General features: G+C 37.7%; 2 protein-coding genes and 1 long non-coding RNA gene across 3 annotated transcripts; all 3 read left to right on the top strand.

Moving 5' to 3' along the window:
* The first annotated feature begins 3,054 nt into the window (after positions 1 to 3,054).
* LOC135679993 (uncharacterized) lies at positions 3,055 to 4,368 on the top strand. Its single transcript, XM_065193969.1, has 4 exons — positions 3,055 to 3,283; positions 3,355 to 3,564; positions 3,636 to 3,848; positions 3,921 to 4,368. The coding sequence occupies exons 1-4, from the start codon at positions 3,066 to 3,068 to the stop codon at positions 4,114 to 4,116; spliced, it is 837 nt and encodes a 278-aa protein (XP_065050041.1). The 5' UTR covers positions 3,055 to 3,065; the 3' UTR covers positions 4,117 to 4,368.
* Positions 4,369 to 8,429: 4,061 nt separating this feature from the next.
* LOC108953361 (uncharacterized) lies at positions 8,430 to 9,682 on the top strand. The gene is made up of 3 exons (XM_018828884.2): positions 8,430 to 8,757; positions 8,829 to 9,041; positions 9,462 to 9,682. Exons 1-3 carry the CDS (start codon positions 8,540 to 8,542, stop codon positions 9,466 to 9,468), a joined length of 438 nt encoding a protein of 145 aa, XP_018684429.2. The 5' UTR covers positions 8,430 to 8,539; the 3' UTR covers positions 9,469 to 9,682.
* Positions 9,683 to 16,017: 6,335 nt separating this feature from the next.
* Positions 16,018 to 16,798, top strand: LOC135679994 (uncharacterized). The gene is made up of 2 exons (XR_010515391.1): positions 16,018 to 16,280; positions 16,357 to 16,798. It is a non-coding gene; the product is annotated as an uncharacterized LOC135679994 (long non-coding RNA).
* Positions 16,799 to 16,949: the final 151 nt, after the last annotated feature.

The following is a 16,949-nucleotide window of genomic DNA, read 5'->3' on the forward strand; positions in this document are numbered from 1 at the left end:
ATGGTCAACACGTCCACTCCATGAGACATGATAGACCAGCCAACCTTGTGTGGTGTATCTTCCGCCAAAAATTATTGTCAACAAAAAAGACTCATTCTATGCCTAAATTATGGTTTCACCGAAGAGCAAAAAATATTTCTCTACAACTTAGATATGGCAGATTTTGACATTTCATAACACTATGATGGTTAATGGGAGGAATGAAATGTTTAGAATTGTTGGTGAACTCACACGCCGTCATCGAGGAGTCAGCATGATTTGATTCACGGATTGATGTTTGAAGTTTTCAATGCTCAAGAGCGCATCTCTCAGTCAATTGGAGGAAGTGCCAAGATCGACCAAGATCGGATGGCCGCATCTTTAGTGCGGGATTGAGCTGGCTTGGGGGTGATCGCGTTCTTGCATACAGACTCGAGTCGAGAGATTCCCGACTTGGGCCCCTCGTAGATTAAGTCAATGGCTTTTCTCTTTTTTTCTCCCCCCTTGGTTAGATGTCGGTCGGAGGCTTTTATACTATTGTTCGAAGGCCAATCGTACATAGATTTGATGTGGCGATCGTTGTTCGATATGCACGGAATGATGCCATGTGGTGTTGTCCCGAGCTTTCCGGGACAAGACTTGCCAAGAGAACGTCTTCTTGTATGGGCTTAGGCTCGACATGGGAGGGAGGCAACCCTTGCGTGGAATCCGTAGGGGTGTGACATAGTGTGAATCATGATGTGACAAAGATTCGAAATATGTTTTATCAATAACCGATAGATTTATCAAAATCGTGTCGGGGTTGTCTCACTGTGCCACCGATCCTTATTTTAGTCGATAGGTCGGTAGGGACGGAGAATGAGCAAATACATTGAGTTGATTAAAACCTAATGAAAATGGTAATGTTTTTCTTCTTTTTCTCATACCTATAATAAAAAAAAAATCTAAATGACATTGAGAAAAAAAATTGTTATTTTTGAAACAAATAAATAATTGAAAGTATTTTACTATCTTTGAAAAACTCAAACAGTTTAATTAATGAGCTAACCAATTTGATTCTTGATTTTTCTGATCCGATCGGTCATATAGGTTTAGATTTATAACTCTAATAAAGAGTATGCCTTCACGAATCAACAACTCAATGGCACCAAAAGGATTATTGTTAGATCAATTTGGTTGAGGTTATATTATTTTTGGTGGGTGTTCAAATCGGTTCCAATCGAATCAAATTAAAATTTGATTTAATTAGGTTAAAAATAAGATATATTTGAATCGAAATTGTTTCATACCTACCTAATTGAATTAGTTCAAAAATAGATTAATCAATTTATCATTTTTAATAATTTAAAATTATATATTTAATTAAATTGAATTAAAATATCGATCTAATTAAACCGACATAATAAGATTTATGAAATGAAACCCACGTCATTTATGAAATTATAAAATTAAAATTGAGTTGACATTATTACTAGAGCCTTTGGACCGATTTAATTAAATCGATCGAACTAATTATGAGCTTAAGACAATAAATTTGATCACAATAATTTTTTAAATTAAAATCAATTTGATTTGGTTCGATTGACCGAATTAAGGAAAATTAATCTTGAACTAAAATAATGTATAACTTTCAAAATTAAACCGATCTAAAATCTATTCGGATTACCCTTTCGTCATAAGCAGCATAATATGTCAACATTTGTGGTTCGAGAAAATGTTACGTCATATTTCGTTGGGTTTTGTCGTTAGAAGAGTTAATGACATGGTGGCTTCGTGGAATATTTCAGTCAAAGAGATAAATCAAATATTTCTCGAGTTAAATTAAGATATTCCATTTAACTTAACCCTGTCTAATATGAAATATTAATTAAATTAAGATATAAAAATCCATTGGAATAGAAGAAATCAGTATTTAAGTCAGCTTTAATCGGGTTAAAACAAAGTACGATGAAAAATTATATATATACTCTCTCAAAATTAACGTATTTTTATTATCTTCAGAGAGTTCAATTCGATCGACTTCATGCAATTAATGCAGTCAAAGGATGTAAATTGAAATAAAGGTGTTCGAGAAAATAAGAAAAAAAACCAAAACTAGAAAAAGAGACGACGAAATTATATTACAGAGACAAAATCTAATTATCCAAAACCATCAAATCATTATAATATCAAAATCAACGGAGTAACAAAGAAGCACATCCAAAGAAGGATACAATCTTACAAAACAATCTAATTTTATATACACAAAAAAAAGGCTTATTTCCAACAATACTAACTCAAACTTTTCCACCAAGGAAAGCTCTCACTTCTCCTGTGGGGCCAAATAGGTATTTTGTCTAATTGGCTTCGTCGCCGTCAAAGTGGACGACTAAAAATCATAAAATGTAACTACGACAGATGCACGTCATATTTTACATGACGACAATGCGTTTGGTGCACTGTGCTGCTCCCATATATTAGACACCGAAACGTCGGCACGGCTCCCAATATTCTCGTTTCAGTTCAGTCACCAAATGAGAAACCAAGCGGGACCTTTTTCTCGGTTGCTCTCATCCAAAAGTCTGATGACTCGAAGTCAAGGTTAGAACAGGCATCACAAAATGGCGTGCACGGTGGCAACGTATCCTAATTGTTCTTCGACTTCCTAATCAAAGATGATAAGATCAAGATGTAAAATTATCTTCCGTATAAGAACGATCGTCGGCAATTCTATGCCGAAAGTCATTACTGCCAACACTTGTCCTTTTGACCAAACAAAGTTTTGACTATTGTTGCAAAGGAACATAGTGATATGATGCAAGCATTTATTGATTTATGAAAAATATATGTTTGATATTATATTTGAAAAGGATTTAAATAAAAAAATACAAATATTATGATTAAATCAATTTTGAATATATATATATATATATATATTATTAAATCATATGATCAATATTCTATACACAATTATTTAATCTGATTTTAGCTTTATATTTCCATTAAAAAAATTGTAGAATTATTATATTTCACGCAAAACCCCACCCCAGATATCTCTATTTAAAGACACACCTTTCGCAGTTGATCTTCCATTCTCGATCGTCACCATGGCAAACGTTCCGGCTGTGCAACTTCTCCAGGCCGCGAAGTTTGTGCTCAGCATCGCCGCCGGAGGATTTCTTCTCGTTTGCCAGCGGCCCATGGACTACCCCATTTTTGTTGCCGCCATGTACCTCCTGGTGATCGCAGCCATCCTGCTGCTCTACTTCTCGCTGGGCCGTCCACAGCTGGGATCGACAGTCGCCACCACCGCCGATGGCTTCCGGTCGGCCACAATTCCTGATCTTGTTTCTCTCTCCGTTACAGATTCTGATCAAATTCCATCATCGAGCTTAGGGTTTCAGCTGACCGACTGCTCAACACTGCCAAGTTCGTGCTCTGCATCGCCGCCGGAGGATTTCTTCTCGTTTGCCAGCGGCCCATGGACTTCCCCATTTTTGTTGCCGCCATGTACCTCCTGGTGATCGCAGCCATCCTGCTGCTCTACTTCTCGTTGGGCCGTCCACAGCTGGGATCGACAGTCGCCACCACCGCCGATGGCTTCCGGTCAGCCACAATTCCTGATCTTGTTTCTCTCTCCGTTACAGATTCTGATCAAATTTCATCATCGAGCTCAGGGTTTCAGCCGACCGACTGCTCAACACTGCCAAGTTCGTGCTCTGCTTCGCCACCGGAGGAATTCTTCTCGTTTGCCAGCGGCCCACGGACTTCCGCAGCTTTGTCGCCGCCATGTACCTCATGATGACCCTAGGCTTCCTGCTGCTCTACCTTTCCCTGGCTCGACCTCATCTGGGATCCACAACGGCGACGACCGCCGCCGATGATTCCTGGTGAGCCACAGTTCTCTCTCTCTCTCTCTCCCCAGTGCAGCTTCTGATCAAATTCGTTCATTGTGTGGCCAGCGTTCCAACAGAGCAGCTTCTCAAGGTTGCAAAGTTCGTGCTCGCCATCTCCACCGTAGGTTTTCTTCTTGTTTGCCAGTCGCCCATGGACTACCCCAGTTATGCCATGACCATGTACCTCCTGATGACACTAGGCTTCCTTCTGCTATACCTTTCCATGTGTCGTTCACGACTGGGATGGACAACGACCAGCTGATGGTTCCCAGCGAGCCACAATTACTGTTCCTGCACGCCCTCTTTTCCCTCGCGCACCCTCCTTGATCGTTTAATATTTCGGGTCGATGTGCGTCACTTATGGCGAATTAGTTTCTGTTAGCTTGGAGTTCAGCAGTCGTTGGTGTCGTTCTACTCTGCTCAGTCGTAGGTCCTATTTCCACTAGTTGTGGTTGCACGAGACAATTTGTTCTTGTATCTTCCCACAGTATGGTTTGATCTTTGTTTTGCACTTCGTCTCAGTGATGCTTTGCTCATATACTTTCTTCCAATCATCTTTCATCACGTACTTTACACTTCTTATTGCTGTTTGTATGCCTTCCATCATATGAGTTAGATGAACAGCGAAGATCCAAAGTTGCTTAAACTTTTCTTCTCCTCTTCCAATCGAAACACTTTGGTGGATTTGGAGAGGACATTCTTCTCGATATTTCTAATACAAGTCTCGTATGCCTGAAACAATATCTCCTCCCTTTTCCTTCTTTCTTGTTCCTTGATTCTCCCCCACGAAACCGTGCTGTCGTTTTCCTTCTTCCTTGCATTCTTTTCATCTGTTTCTGTTTTCTTCTCGTGAAGACTTTGTCGTCTTACTTCTTTTAGAAATTGGTCCTCTTATGGCAGTTGACGGAGAAGATTATTGTGATTTCGTTATCGCTCTTATGCGAGTATAATACGCTTTATTTGACAGGGATTCTGTAGATTGTTTCTAAAACACACGTACACGCACACGTAAATATATAAATATATATATATGCGAGTATAAAACGTTTTTTTGACTTGATAGGGATTTTGTACGGTATATATATATATATATATATATATATTATTTGAGACATAATGGATGTTGTATTTAAGTATTCTACTTTTTGATACTGGATTTATAGGTTTAGAAGTTCCAGATCTAGCACAACCGGTCATCGGAAGTGGCAACCAACTTTATGATGACTGTTGAGTTTCGATAGAGGATCATCCACTCTCGATTTCATAATAGGAATATCTCATGTGTTCTTGTTCAGACAAATTCATGGTCAGAGTCATTCAGAAGGAGAAAAAATGAATTCTCCGAGAGAATCCGATTAGAATGAGACTCGAGTAGAAATCGTATGGATCTGATAACACTATACCCGATATATGGTCTTTGGGATATTAGATAGATGAGTGACTATAGATATATGGTAATTAAGGACAAATATGTCCAAAGGATTAGATTCTCCTATATCGTTTGAGGATTATGGTATAGTAGCATAGTACGTCCGCAGTCGATGAGTCGAGTGAATTATTATAGAGATAATAATTCATTGAGCCAAAAGGAGTTCTGACATGTATGACTCATGGTCATCTCAATATTGGGCCTAGAGGGTTACATACATATGATAGACATTATGATAATTAGAGGTTCGGATATAAGATATACGTCGGAGTCCTTATTTTATTGGATATCCAATAAGCTCTTGAATTATTGGATCATATGGATGAGATCCAATAAGAGCGAATAAGAGATTATTAGATAGAAATCTACTAATCTAAGTGACTTGGGTAGTTGGATGGAGATTCAATACCCAATAGGGTAGGATCCATTATGGTTAGTTGATAAATGGCCTCTATAAATAGGAGAGAACCAAACACCCATAGGCTAGAGGTTTCTTAGTTTTCACTTCATATTCTCCTCTTCCCTTCTCTTTCTCATATTGCATGTATAGAGTTTTGGGTAACGATTGAAGGAGCATCATCGTAGCCCTATTATGTGGATCACCACTAGAGAGGAGGGCGCTTGACCTCATTCATACTCTCTTACATATCTGTAGTGATTCAAGGATATACGATCTTCCTATGTAAAACACAATCTTTCATATATGCAGCTTTTAGTTTTGTGAATTTTATGCACAAATCTTCGTATGACGATGAACATATAATTAGTAAATTTAGAGATTTTTGTTTTATGTTATTTCGTTGTGCATGTGATGTCACTCTTAGATCACTCTACAGTAAACAATATAAAGAAAAAGGCAAAGAAGAGAAGATATACCAATTTTATAGTGGTTCGATCATCATAACCTACATCCACTCTCGATTCCCCCTCCGTTGAGGTCACTTGCCTCCACTATTGATCTTTTTTCAATAGGTGAAGATCAACTATCCTCTTACAACTATATTCTATTTTTGATAGGTTTAGGAGATAACCTTTATAATTCTCTCAGCCCTCCCTTAAACAAAAATTACACTCATGGAAGAGGAGGGGAACTCTCAAGGAATTAAACAGTGTTTTCCCACTTAAATCATAAGTTTTTGATTCACTTTTTCGTGTTTTTTTGGTGTAGGAAAGAGTGAGGTATTTATAAGCCCCAAATGACTTCAAAATGAAGTAAAAAAGTATCTCATCTTGAGTTTCCAGGGTACTAGCGATACCACCGCCTACTCCCTTGACAACTGACGGTACTACCATTAGTCAAAATGGTACGATCGCCTGATAAAACCTTAGAGATTGGGCTCTAACGGTACCACCACCTGTTAGGCGGTACCACCGCTTGACAATATTAACTTATGATGGTATCACCGCCCAAACAATACTTGGGAGATCAAGCCTCAAACGGTTCCACCGCCAAATGTGACTCTAGGTAACTGAATGTGCCATCTATCCAACCCAATTCAGCTCAAATTAGTCCCGTTAGTAAGATTACTCCTAAATTAACTCAAATTGACACCTAACTATACTAATTAAGGTTAAAACAATTATAATACAAGCAATCTTAGTTGTTAGAAAAGTTAATGACATGATGGCTTCGTGGAATATTTCAGTCAAAGAGATAAATCAAATATTTCTTAAGTTAAATTAAGATATTCCATTTAACTTAACCCTGTCTAATCTGAAATATTAATTAAATTAAGATATAAAAATCCATTGGAATAGAAGAAATCAGTATTTAAGTCATCTTTAATCGGGTTAAAACAAAGTACGATGAAAAATTATGGGATGTAGTAGCAACCTGTAATCTTATATATAAAGATATATATATATATATATATATATATATATATATATATATATATATATATATAAATATATATATATATATATTACTCTCAAAATTACCGTATTTTTATTATCTTCAGAGAGTGCAATTCGGTCGACGTCATGCAATTAATGCAGTCAAAAGATGTACGAGAATTCAAACATTTAAAATTAATATACAAATCACCCTAATATTCGATCGTTCATGTAAAGTCGTACGAGCATCAGTCTCTCTTTAATTGGAGAATGGCCGATTTGTAAATTGAAATAAAGGTTTTCGAGAAAATAAGAAAAAAAATCAAAACTGGAAAAAGAGACAACGAAATTATATTACAGAGACAAAATTATTGGCATCAAAACAAATAAAAAAAGATATATTATAGAGACAAAATCTAGTTATCCAAAACCATCAAATCATTATAATATCAAAATCAACTAAGTAACAAAGAAGCACATCCAAAGAAGGATACAATCATACAACACAATCTAATCGTGAATCAAAATTGTTCCTATAGTAGTGCTTTTGATCGGTAATGTTTTATACACACACAAACTTTTCCACCGAGGAAAGCTCTCACTTCTCTTTATCTAATTGACTTCGTCGCCGCTTTGACGATTGGGCGGACCGTCAAAGTGGACGACTAAATAGCATAAATGTATGCGTATTCTGAGTACGACAGATGATGTCATGACAATCTGTTTGGTGCACAGTGCCGTTCTCACATTTTGGACACCGAAACATCGGCTCCGAATATTCTCGATTGCTCTCGTCCAAAAGTCCGATAACTCGTCGTCGAGGTTAGAACAGACATTACAAAATGGCGTGCACGGTGACAAAGTATCCTAATTGTTCTTCGACTTCCTAATCAAAGATGATAAGATCAAGATGTAAAATTATCTTTCGTACAAGCACGATCGGTGGCAATTCTATGCCGAAAGTCAGTACTGCCACAACTTGTCCTTTTGACCAAACAAAGTTTTGACTTTATTGTTGCAGAGGAAAATAGTGACGATGCAAGCATTTATTGATTTATGAAAAATACGAAAAATATATGTTTGAAAAGGATTTAAATAAAAAAATATAAATATTATTATCATTTAACTAATATAAGATTATATCAATTTTGAAAAATATATAAATTATGTAAGTAATATATTGAATATATTATGAATAATATCCTGTGGATAAATTGATTGCTGATTAGATCATATGATCAATATTCTATTAAAAATTATGTATTCTGATTTTAGCTTTATATTTCCATTAAAAGAATTTGTAGAATTATTATATTTCGCGCAAAACCCCACCCCAGATATCTCTATTTAAAGACACACCTTTCGCAGTTGATCTTCCATTCTCGATCGTCTACTACTCGTGTGATCATATTCATTCACCATGGCAAACGTTCCGGCTGTGCAACTTCTCCAGGCCGCGAAGTTTGTGCTCAGCATCGCCGCCGGAGGATTTCTTCTCGTTTGCCAGCGGCCCATGGACTTCCCCATTTTTGTTGCCGCCATGTACCTCCTGGTGATCGCAGCCATCCAGCTGCTCTACTTCTCGCTGGGCCGTCCACAGCTGGGATCGACAGTCGCCACCACCGCCGATGGCTTCCGGTCGGCCACAATTCCTGATCTTGTTTCTCTCTCCGTGACAGATTCTGATCAAATTCCATCATCGAGCTCAGGGTTTCAGCTGACCGACTGCTCAACACTGCCAAGTTCGTGCTATGCTTCGCTACCGGAGGAATTCTTCTCGTTTGCCAGCGGCCCACGGACTTCCGCAGCTTTGTCGCCGCCATGTACCTCCTGATGACCCTAGGCTTCCTGCTGCTCTACCTTTCCCTGGCTCGTCCTCATCTGGGATCCACAACGGCGACGACCGCCGCCGATGATTCCTGGTGAGCCACAGTTCTCTCTCTCTCTCTCTCTCTCTCTCAACAAGAAGAGATTACGTGGGTCAAAATTGGCAGCGGCATCTTGAATGCGCCCCAACCCACACGAATCGCTTAAAGTCGTAACACAAGTCGCGACGCAGTAAATGTCTTTCTTTGGACGTCCACCGGCGTGCATGTGATCGTTGTGACGTGAAGGAATCTTCGTTTGTCCCTTTCAAGCCTCTCTCAGCATTGATGCCATGATTTTGTCCCTTGTTCCGCAGGAACTGTCTTTCATGATGAGTTCACTAATACCAAAAGGCAAAATAGAAAAGAAAAAAAAAAGGTCAATAGATCATCCATCCCGATTTAATGCAGTTTGGGTTCGATCCTTCATAATCCCAAACGGGATTAGCTTTTCATCTTCGTGTGGAATAATGACAGGTTGTGACGGTGACCCGAGTTCGACTTGCCATAAACTGGGCGATTCGTGGGAAAGGTGGAGGATCCAAAGTCATACCGTGTTGTTCTTTATCGTCGTATTTATTTGTTTCTTTTCTGTTGCTATCTTCTTCGTGTGAAGATTATTATCATTTGCCATTGTTTTGACAGTTGATAGAAAAATATTATTATCATTTTTCTATCGCTCTTTGTTGCGCCTATGATAGGCTTCATTTGTTAGGATTCTGCATATATATTCTATCCTTTGCGATCTTATGTAGCTTTAAGACACACGTGACTTTTGCCTATTATATTTTGAAAACAAATCTTATGCTATTTTTACTAGCCAGAAAAATAATTTTTTTAAGAAATAAATTGTTCATCATCATTTCATCATACTGATGCTCAAATAATGGGATATTTAGTACTTTTGATTTTACTAATTTTAAGACTTGTTTAGACTGTATTAAATGAAAGCAAACCAATAAATCCAAAAAGGATGTTAATAGGATTAGAAATCATTCATACTAATATATGTTGTCAGAAATACTTCATCTCCTTTATAGATGATTACTCACGATATATATATATATATATATATATATATATATATATATATATATATATATATATCTATTTACTTCATAATAAAAAAGAAGCATCGGATGTCTTCAAAGTCTTTAATGTTGAAGTTGAGAACCAATATGGTAAGCAAATTAAAATTGTGAGATCAGATAAATGTGGAGAATATTATGGTAGATATACTAAAAATGGATAAGCACCTAGTCCTTTTGCTAAGTTTCTTCAAGAACATGGGATTGTTGCCCAATACACTATGCCTGGTTCTCCAGACCAGAATGATGTTACAGAAAGAAGAAACCGAACATTATTAGACATGGTGCGGAGTATGCTTAACAATCTCAATATTTCTAAATTCTCGTGGACTAAAGCACTAAAGACAACTGTGTATATATTAAACCGAGTTCCAATCAAGACTATCCAAAAGACGTCATTTGAATTATGGAAAAGGTTGGAAACCGAGTTTATAATATATGCATGTTTGGGGATGTCCGTCTGAGGTCAGGATATATAATCCACAAACAAAGAAACTGGACCTGAGGACTATTAGTGGGTATTTCATTGCATATGTCGAAAAGTCTAAAGGTTACGGGTTATATTGTTCATCTTATATAACTAAGACTGTGGAATCAAGAAATGCTAAATTTCTTGAAAATGACATGATTAGTGAGAGCGATCATTTCAGGAACATAGTTTCTACATATTATCATATGGAATCTCAACCTTTCACATCAAATGATATATTTGTTATAGTTTATAACACTCCTCAAGTACAAACTGGTGCTGAATAACCAATCATTAAAATTTCATAAGTTGTTGATAATATTCTAATAGATCAAGTAGTTTAGGAATTACAATAAATTCTTGAACAACAAGTTTCTCAGGGAAACATTGATACAACATTAAGAAGAACTACAAAAAATAAAAGATCAGTAATTTTTAGTGATTATGTTGTATATCTATAAGAATCTAACTATAATATTGGAGCCAAAAATGATCTTGAAACATTTTCACAAGCCATGAGTTGCAAAGAGTCAAATTGTCGTATAATGCCATGAAAGAAGAGATGAATTCCATGAAGAGCAACAGAGTTTGAGATCTTATAGAGTTGCCTAATGAAACAAAGGCTATTAGCTATAAATTAGTTTTTAAAACTAAGAAAGATTCATTAAGCAACATTGAGAGATAAAAGACAAGACTTGTTGCAAAAAGATTTACTCAAAAGGAGGGAATCGATTATACGAAGATGTTTTCTCATGTATCTAAGAAAGATTCTCTTCGTATCATTTTGGCATTGGTTGTTCATTTTGACCTTGAGTTACAATAAATGGATATGAAAATGATATTTCTTAATGGAGATCTAGAGGAAGAGGTTTATATGAAACAACATGAAGGTTTCTCCTCTAGTATTGGTGAGCATTTGGTTTGTAAACTTAAGAAGTCTATATATGATTTAAAACAAGCCTCCCGCCAATTATATTTTAAATTCTATGAAGTGATTTCTTCATTCGGATTTGTTGAAAATCCCGTAACTCAATGTATATACAAGAAGGTCAATGAAAGTAAAATATGTTTCATTGTTTTATACATAGATGATATTTTGCTTGCAATTAACGATAAGAGTTTGTTGCACAAGGTAAAATAATTCATTTCTAAAAATTTTGACATGAAGGATATGGATGAAGCACCGTTTGTCATTGGTATTAAGATCCATAGAGATAGACCTCGAGGCATTTTAGGTCTATCACAAGAAACATATATCGATAAACTTTTAGAAAGATTTCGGATAAAGGATTGTTCACCAAGTGTTGCTCCCATTGTGAAAGGTGATAGATTCAATTTGAACCATTGCCCAATAATTAACCTTGAAAGGGAATCAATGAAAAACATCACATATGCTTCTGCTGTGGGAAGCCTTATGTATGCTCAGGTCTATACTAGACCTGATATTGCATTTGTTGTGAGGATGTTAGGTCGATATCAAAGTAATCTAGATATGGACCACTGGAGAGCTGCAAAGAAAGTGATGAGGTATCTACAAGGAACCAAATATTACATGCTTATGTATAGACATACAGACAATCTGGATGTGATTGGTTACTCAAATTTAGACTTCGCAAGTTGTGTTGATTCTCATAAATCAATATCAGGATATATTTTTATGATGACTAGTGGAGCTATTTCTTAGTTAAATACTAAGTAGATCTTGATTTCTACTTCTACCATAGAAGTTGAGTTTGTCTCCTGTTTTAAGTCTACTTCATATAATGTATGGCTTAAAAGTTTCATTTATGGGTTTAGAATCATGGATTCTATTTCTAGGCCATTAAGAATCTTCTGCGATAATTCAGCTGCTATCTTTATGACAAAAAATAATAAAAGTCGAAGTCGAAGTAAATACATCGATATTAAGTATTTAGCCATAAGAAAATGTGTAAAAGAAAAGAAAGTGGTCATTGAGCATATTAACACTGAATTGATGATTGCTGATCCTTTGACTAAAGGCAAACCACATTTAAAATTCAAGGATCATGTAGAAAAAATGAGACTTGGTTCCACTTTATAATGATATTAAAACTCTTATATATTATGATATTTTTTCATTCATGTGCACGTTATTTTGAGAAAATATATTATTACTGGACAAGAATAAATATAAGGTTTATTCATTAAGTAATATTACCAAATTAAGATTAAGAAACTAAATAAATCGTGATACATAGATGATAATACTTGCTCTCAGAAGACTTATCACTATGATTCATATATTTATTTCTTAAGAAAGTTATTCGATAAAGATTAATTCAAATTCTTAAGCCAACCGTATGGACCAAGTGGGAGAATGTAACCGTTCTCGTTAAGATTCATAATTCATTAACATGAATTTCTTTATTTATTATGGTTTAAATAATTTTAGTTTTTTATTCATTATAAATCAAATTGTTATTATTAAATAATTTATTTAATATCATTAGAAATTTTCATCATGGTCCAAACGTTATAAATTTGAATTAATTCTTGAATGTTATGAGTTGGTGATAATAAATGTTCTTGATGTGAGAACATATATATAAACAAAGATTTTGGTCCCTGAGCTCAATATATTTTTGAAATCTAAATGATTTATATACCATCTAAAGTAAGAGTTTTGAGCTGAGACGTGCTAAAATTTAAAAAGAAATCGTTGTTAAAATTGTTAACAATAATGACCGAAAGTATGATATTTTGTTTCCTCGTTTGTTTTCTTATGTTTCTGTTACAATGATTTAGAAATATATCTAAATTTTGAGCTGCTGCAAATGCTGTGAATGGCACGAGTGTTGAGCTTTTCGATATCACTGCTTTATCCCAAATGAGGGATGAGGGGCATATCTCCCAGTATTAAAGGCACACAAGGTGTTCAGGATTGCTTGCATTGGTGCCTGCCAGGTATTCCTGATACATGGAATGAGATCCTAGCCGCTCAGCTCTAAGCTATCATCTGAGTGCAAAAATAAAAAATGTGTAGCCATTCTTTCTAATGTTTTGTAAGGCTATGTTTAAGGAAATCAATTGGACCTCTCTGAGGTAGATAATGGCATATGAGAAAGAGAAAGAGAGAGAGAGAGAGATGTGTCATTTAGTATGGAGATGATTTTGTTGCCAATGTAACATTCTTTGTTACACATTAAATGACTAAGTTTTCTGTAGAGATGTGCAAAAGGAATCATAATGCCCGGAGAAATGTCAGCATACTGTAAGCATTCTGTGACTATGACTGATGCGTGACCTTTTACATGATGACAACGTTTATGATGCACTCGTCCATCATAAAATATTGGAAGGACCACTGTGCTCTCGTGTGTTCGTCACCGAAACGTCAACTCCCAATATTCTCCATGACAGTTTAGTCACCAAATGAGAAACCAAGAGGGAGCTTTTTCTCGGGTTCTCTCATCCAAAAGTCTGTCACTCGAAGTCAAGGTCAGAACAGACATCACAAAGTTATCGATGGTTCCCTTGAATCCTACCTGTCTTTCGACTTCGTGATCTATATGATAAGATCAAGATGTCAAATTATCTTTTACATGAGAACAATTCTTGGATCACTGATATCTCTATGTCATTAGTCATCACTAACACAACTTGTCCTGCCATTTGACCCAACAAAAGTTTTGGCTTTATTGCTCCAAAGGTACCAGAAATCAATAGTGATGATGCAAGCATTTATTGATCTTTCCCTTCCATTTGACCCAAGAAAGTTTTGGCTTTATTGATCCAAAGGAACCAGAAATCAATAGTGATGATGCAAGCATTTATTGATCCTTCCATTTGAGCAAGCAAAGTTTCGACTTTGTTCCAAATGAACCAGAAAGCAAGCATTTATTGATTTACAGGCAACCCATTTACCTCTATTTAAGGAAACCTGTTGGTGTTCTTTCCGCATACACCTTTCACAGGTGATCTTCCGTTTTCGATCCTCTCTACCACTCGTGATCATATTTATTCATCATGGCAAGTGTTTCAGCTGTGCAACTTCTCCAGGCCGCGAAGTTTGTGCTCAGCATCGCCGCCGGAGGATTTCTTCTCGTTTGCCAGCGGCCCATGGACTTCCCCAATTTTGTTGCCGCCATGTACCTCCTGGTGATCGCAGCCTTTCTGCTGCTCTACTTCTCGCTGGGCCGTCCTCAGCCGGGATCGACAGTCGCCATCACCGCCGATGGCTTCCGGTCAGCCACAATTCCTGATCTTGTTTCTCTCTCCGTTACAGATTCTGATCAAATTCCATCATCGAGCTCAGGGTTTCAGCTGACCGACTGCTCAACACTGCCAAGTTCGTGCTCTGCTTCGCTACCGGAGGAATTCTTCTCGTTTGCCAGCGGCCCACGGACTTCCGCAGCTTTGTCGCCGCCATGTACCTCCTGATGACCCTAGGCTTCCTGCTGCTCTACCTTTCCCTGGCTCGTCCTCATCTGGGATCCACAACGGCGACGACCGCCGCCGATGATTCCTGGTGAGCCACAGTTCTCTCTCTCTCTCTCTCTCTCTCTCTCTCTCTCTCAACAAGAAGAGATTACGTGGGTCAAAATTGGCAGCGGCATCTTGAATGCGCCCCAACCCACACGAATCGCTTAAAGTCGTAACACAAGTCGCGACGCAGTAAATGTCTTTCTTTGGACGTCCACCGGCGTGCATGTGATCGTTGTGACGTGAAGGAATCTTCGTTTGTCCCTTCCAAGCCTCTCTCAGCATTGATGCCATGGATATCTTCATGCCTGATTCTAAATAAATCAAAATTTATTTACTTAATAATTTTTATTATTTATGTAATATTACAGTAAAGATACCCTCTCTTACGACTAGTAATTTATTTACCCAAATAAACTATGTTATGTAACATATCTCCCTCGAATTGAAGTGACAGCTATTATGACTGATCAACCAAACAACCATATAGAATATGTCAAGAAGACTAGATAATGTTTAAAACAAATGCCTCATACATTCCAACACATTTATTTGCCGAACAGCATCTCATACCCGACTAACTCTTACGATGTATTTGCCCAACAACAACAACTTGTATCATGTATATATTTACACTCAACAAATGTCTTTGTGCACCACCAGATCACAACAAATAACCCACCTCACCATCCGTAGTTTATTCATCAAATCAAGAGTCTTCAGTTTTACACGTCCCAATTGATATGATGTAACATTTCCGACTGAATCAACCATACAAGACTATGTCAAAGGACTAGTTAATGGCGGAGGAACTTTTTCAAAAAAAATCCGTCTTCTGATATGTTCCAACACGCAAATGTAAAACGTATGGTTCCCCGATGGCTGTAAAGGTCATCGAACCAAAACAATAAGAACAACTGTTGCATCACTGGTTGCCTGATGGCTGCCTGTTTCTGAGGATAAACTCACCGACCTCTATTTAAGCCACACAAATGCGTTGCTGTTCTTCACACACACCTTTCGCAGTTGATCTTCCGTTCTCGATCGTCGCTACCACTTGTGATCATATTTATTCATCATGGCAAACGTTCCAGCTATGCAACTTCTCCATGCCGCGAAGTTTGTGCTCAGCATCGCCGCCGGGGGATTTCTTCTCGTTTGCCAGCGGCCCATGGACTTCCCTAATTTTGTTGCCGCCATGTACGTCCTGGTGACAGCAGCCTTCCTGCTGCTCTACTTCTCGCTGGGTCGTCCACAGCTGGGATCGACAACGGCCATCACCGCCGATGGTTCCTGGTGAGCCACAGTTCGCGCTCTCTCTCTCTCTCTCTCGGACGCAGCTTCTGATAAAATTCATTCATTGTGTGTCCAGCGTTCCAACAGAACAACTTCTCAAAGCTGCCAAGTTCGTGCTCGCCATCGCCACCGGAGGTTTTCTCCTTGTTTGCCAGTCGCCCGTGGACTACCCCAGTTATGCCATGACCATGTACCTCCTGGTGATCCTAAGCTTCCTCATGCTCTACCTTTCCATGTGTCGTTCACGACTGGGATGGACAACGACAGCTGATGGTTCCCAGCGAGCCACAATTACTGTTCCTGCACGCCCTCCTTTCCCTCGCGCACCCTCGGTGATCGTTTAATATTTCGGGTCGATGTGCGTCACTTATGGCGAATTAGTTTCTGTTAGCTTGGAGTTCAGCAGTCGTTTGTGTTCGTTCTACTTTGCTCAGTCGTAGGTCCTATTTCCACTAGTTGTGGTTGCACGAGACAATTTGTTCTTGTATCTTCCCACAGTATGGCTTGATCTTTGTTTTGCACTTCGTCTCAGTGATGCTTTGCTCATATTCTTTCTTCCAATCATCTTTCATCACGTACTTTACACTTCTTATTGCTGTTTGTATGCATGCCATCATATGAGTTAGTTAGATGAACAGCGAAGATCCAAAGTTGCTTAAACTTTTCTTC

This window comes from Musa acuminata, chromosome BXJ1-7, assembly GCF_036884655.1.
Source record: "Musa acuminata AAA Group cultivar baxijiao chromosome BXJ1-7, Cavendish_Baxijiao_AAA, whole genome shotgun sequence".
In the NCBI taxonomy this organism is placed as follows: domain Eukaryota; kingdom Viridiplantae; phylum Streptophyta; class Magnoliopsida; order Zingiberales; family Musaceae; genus Musa; species Musa acuminata.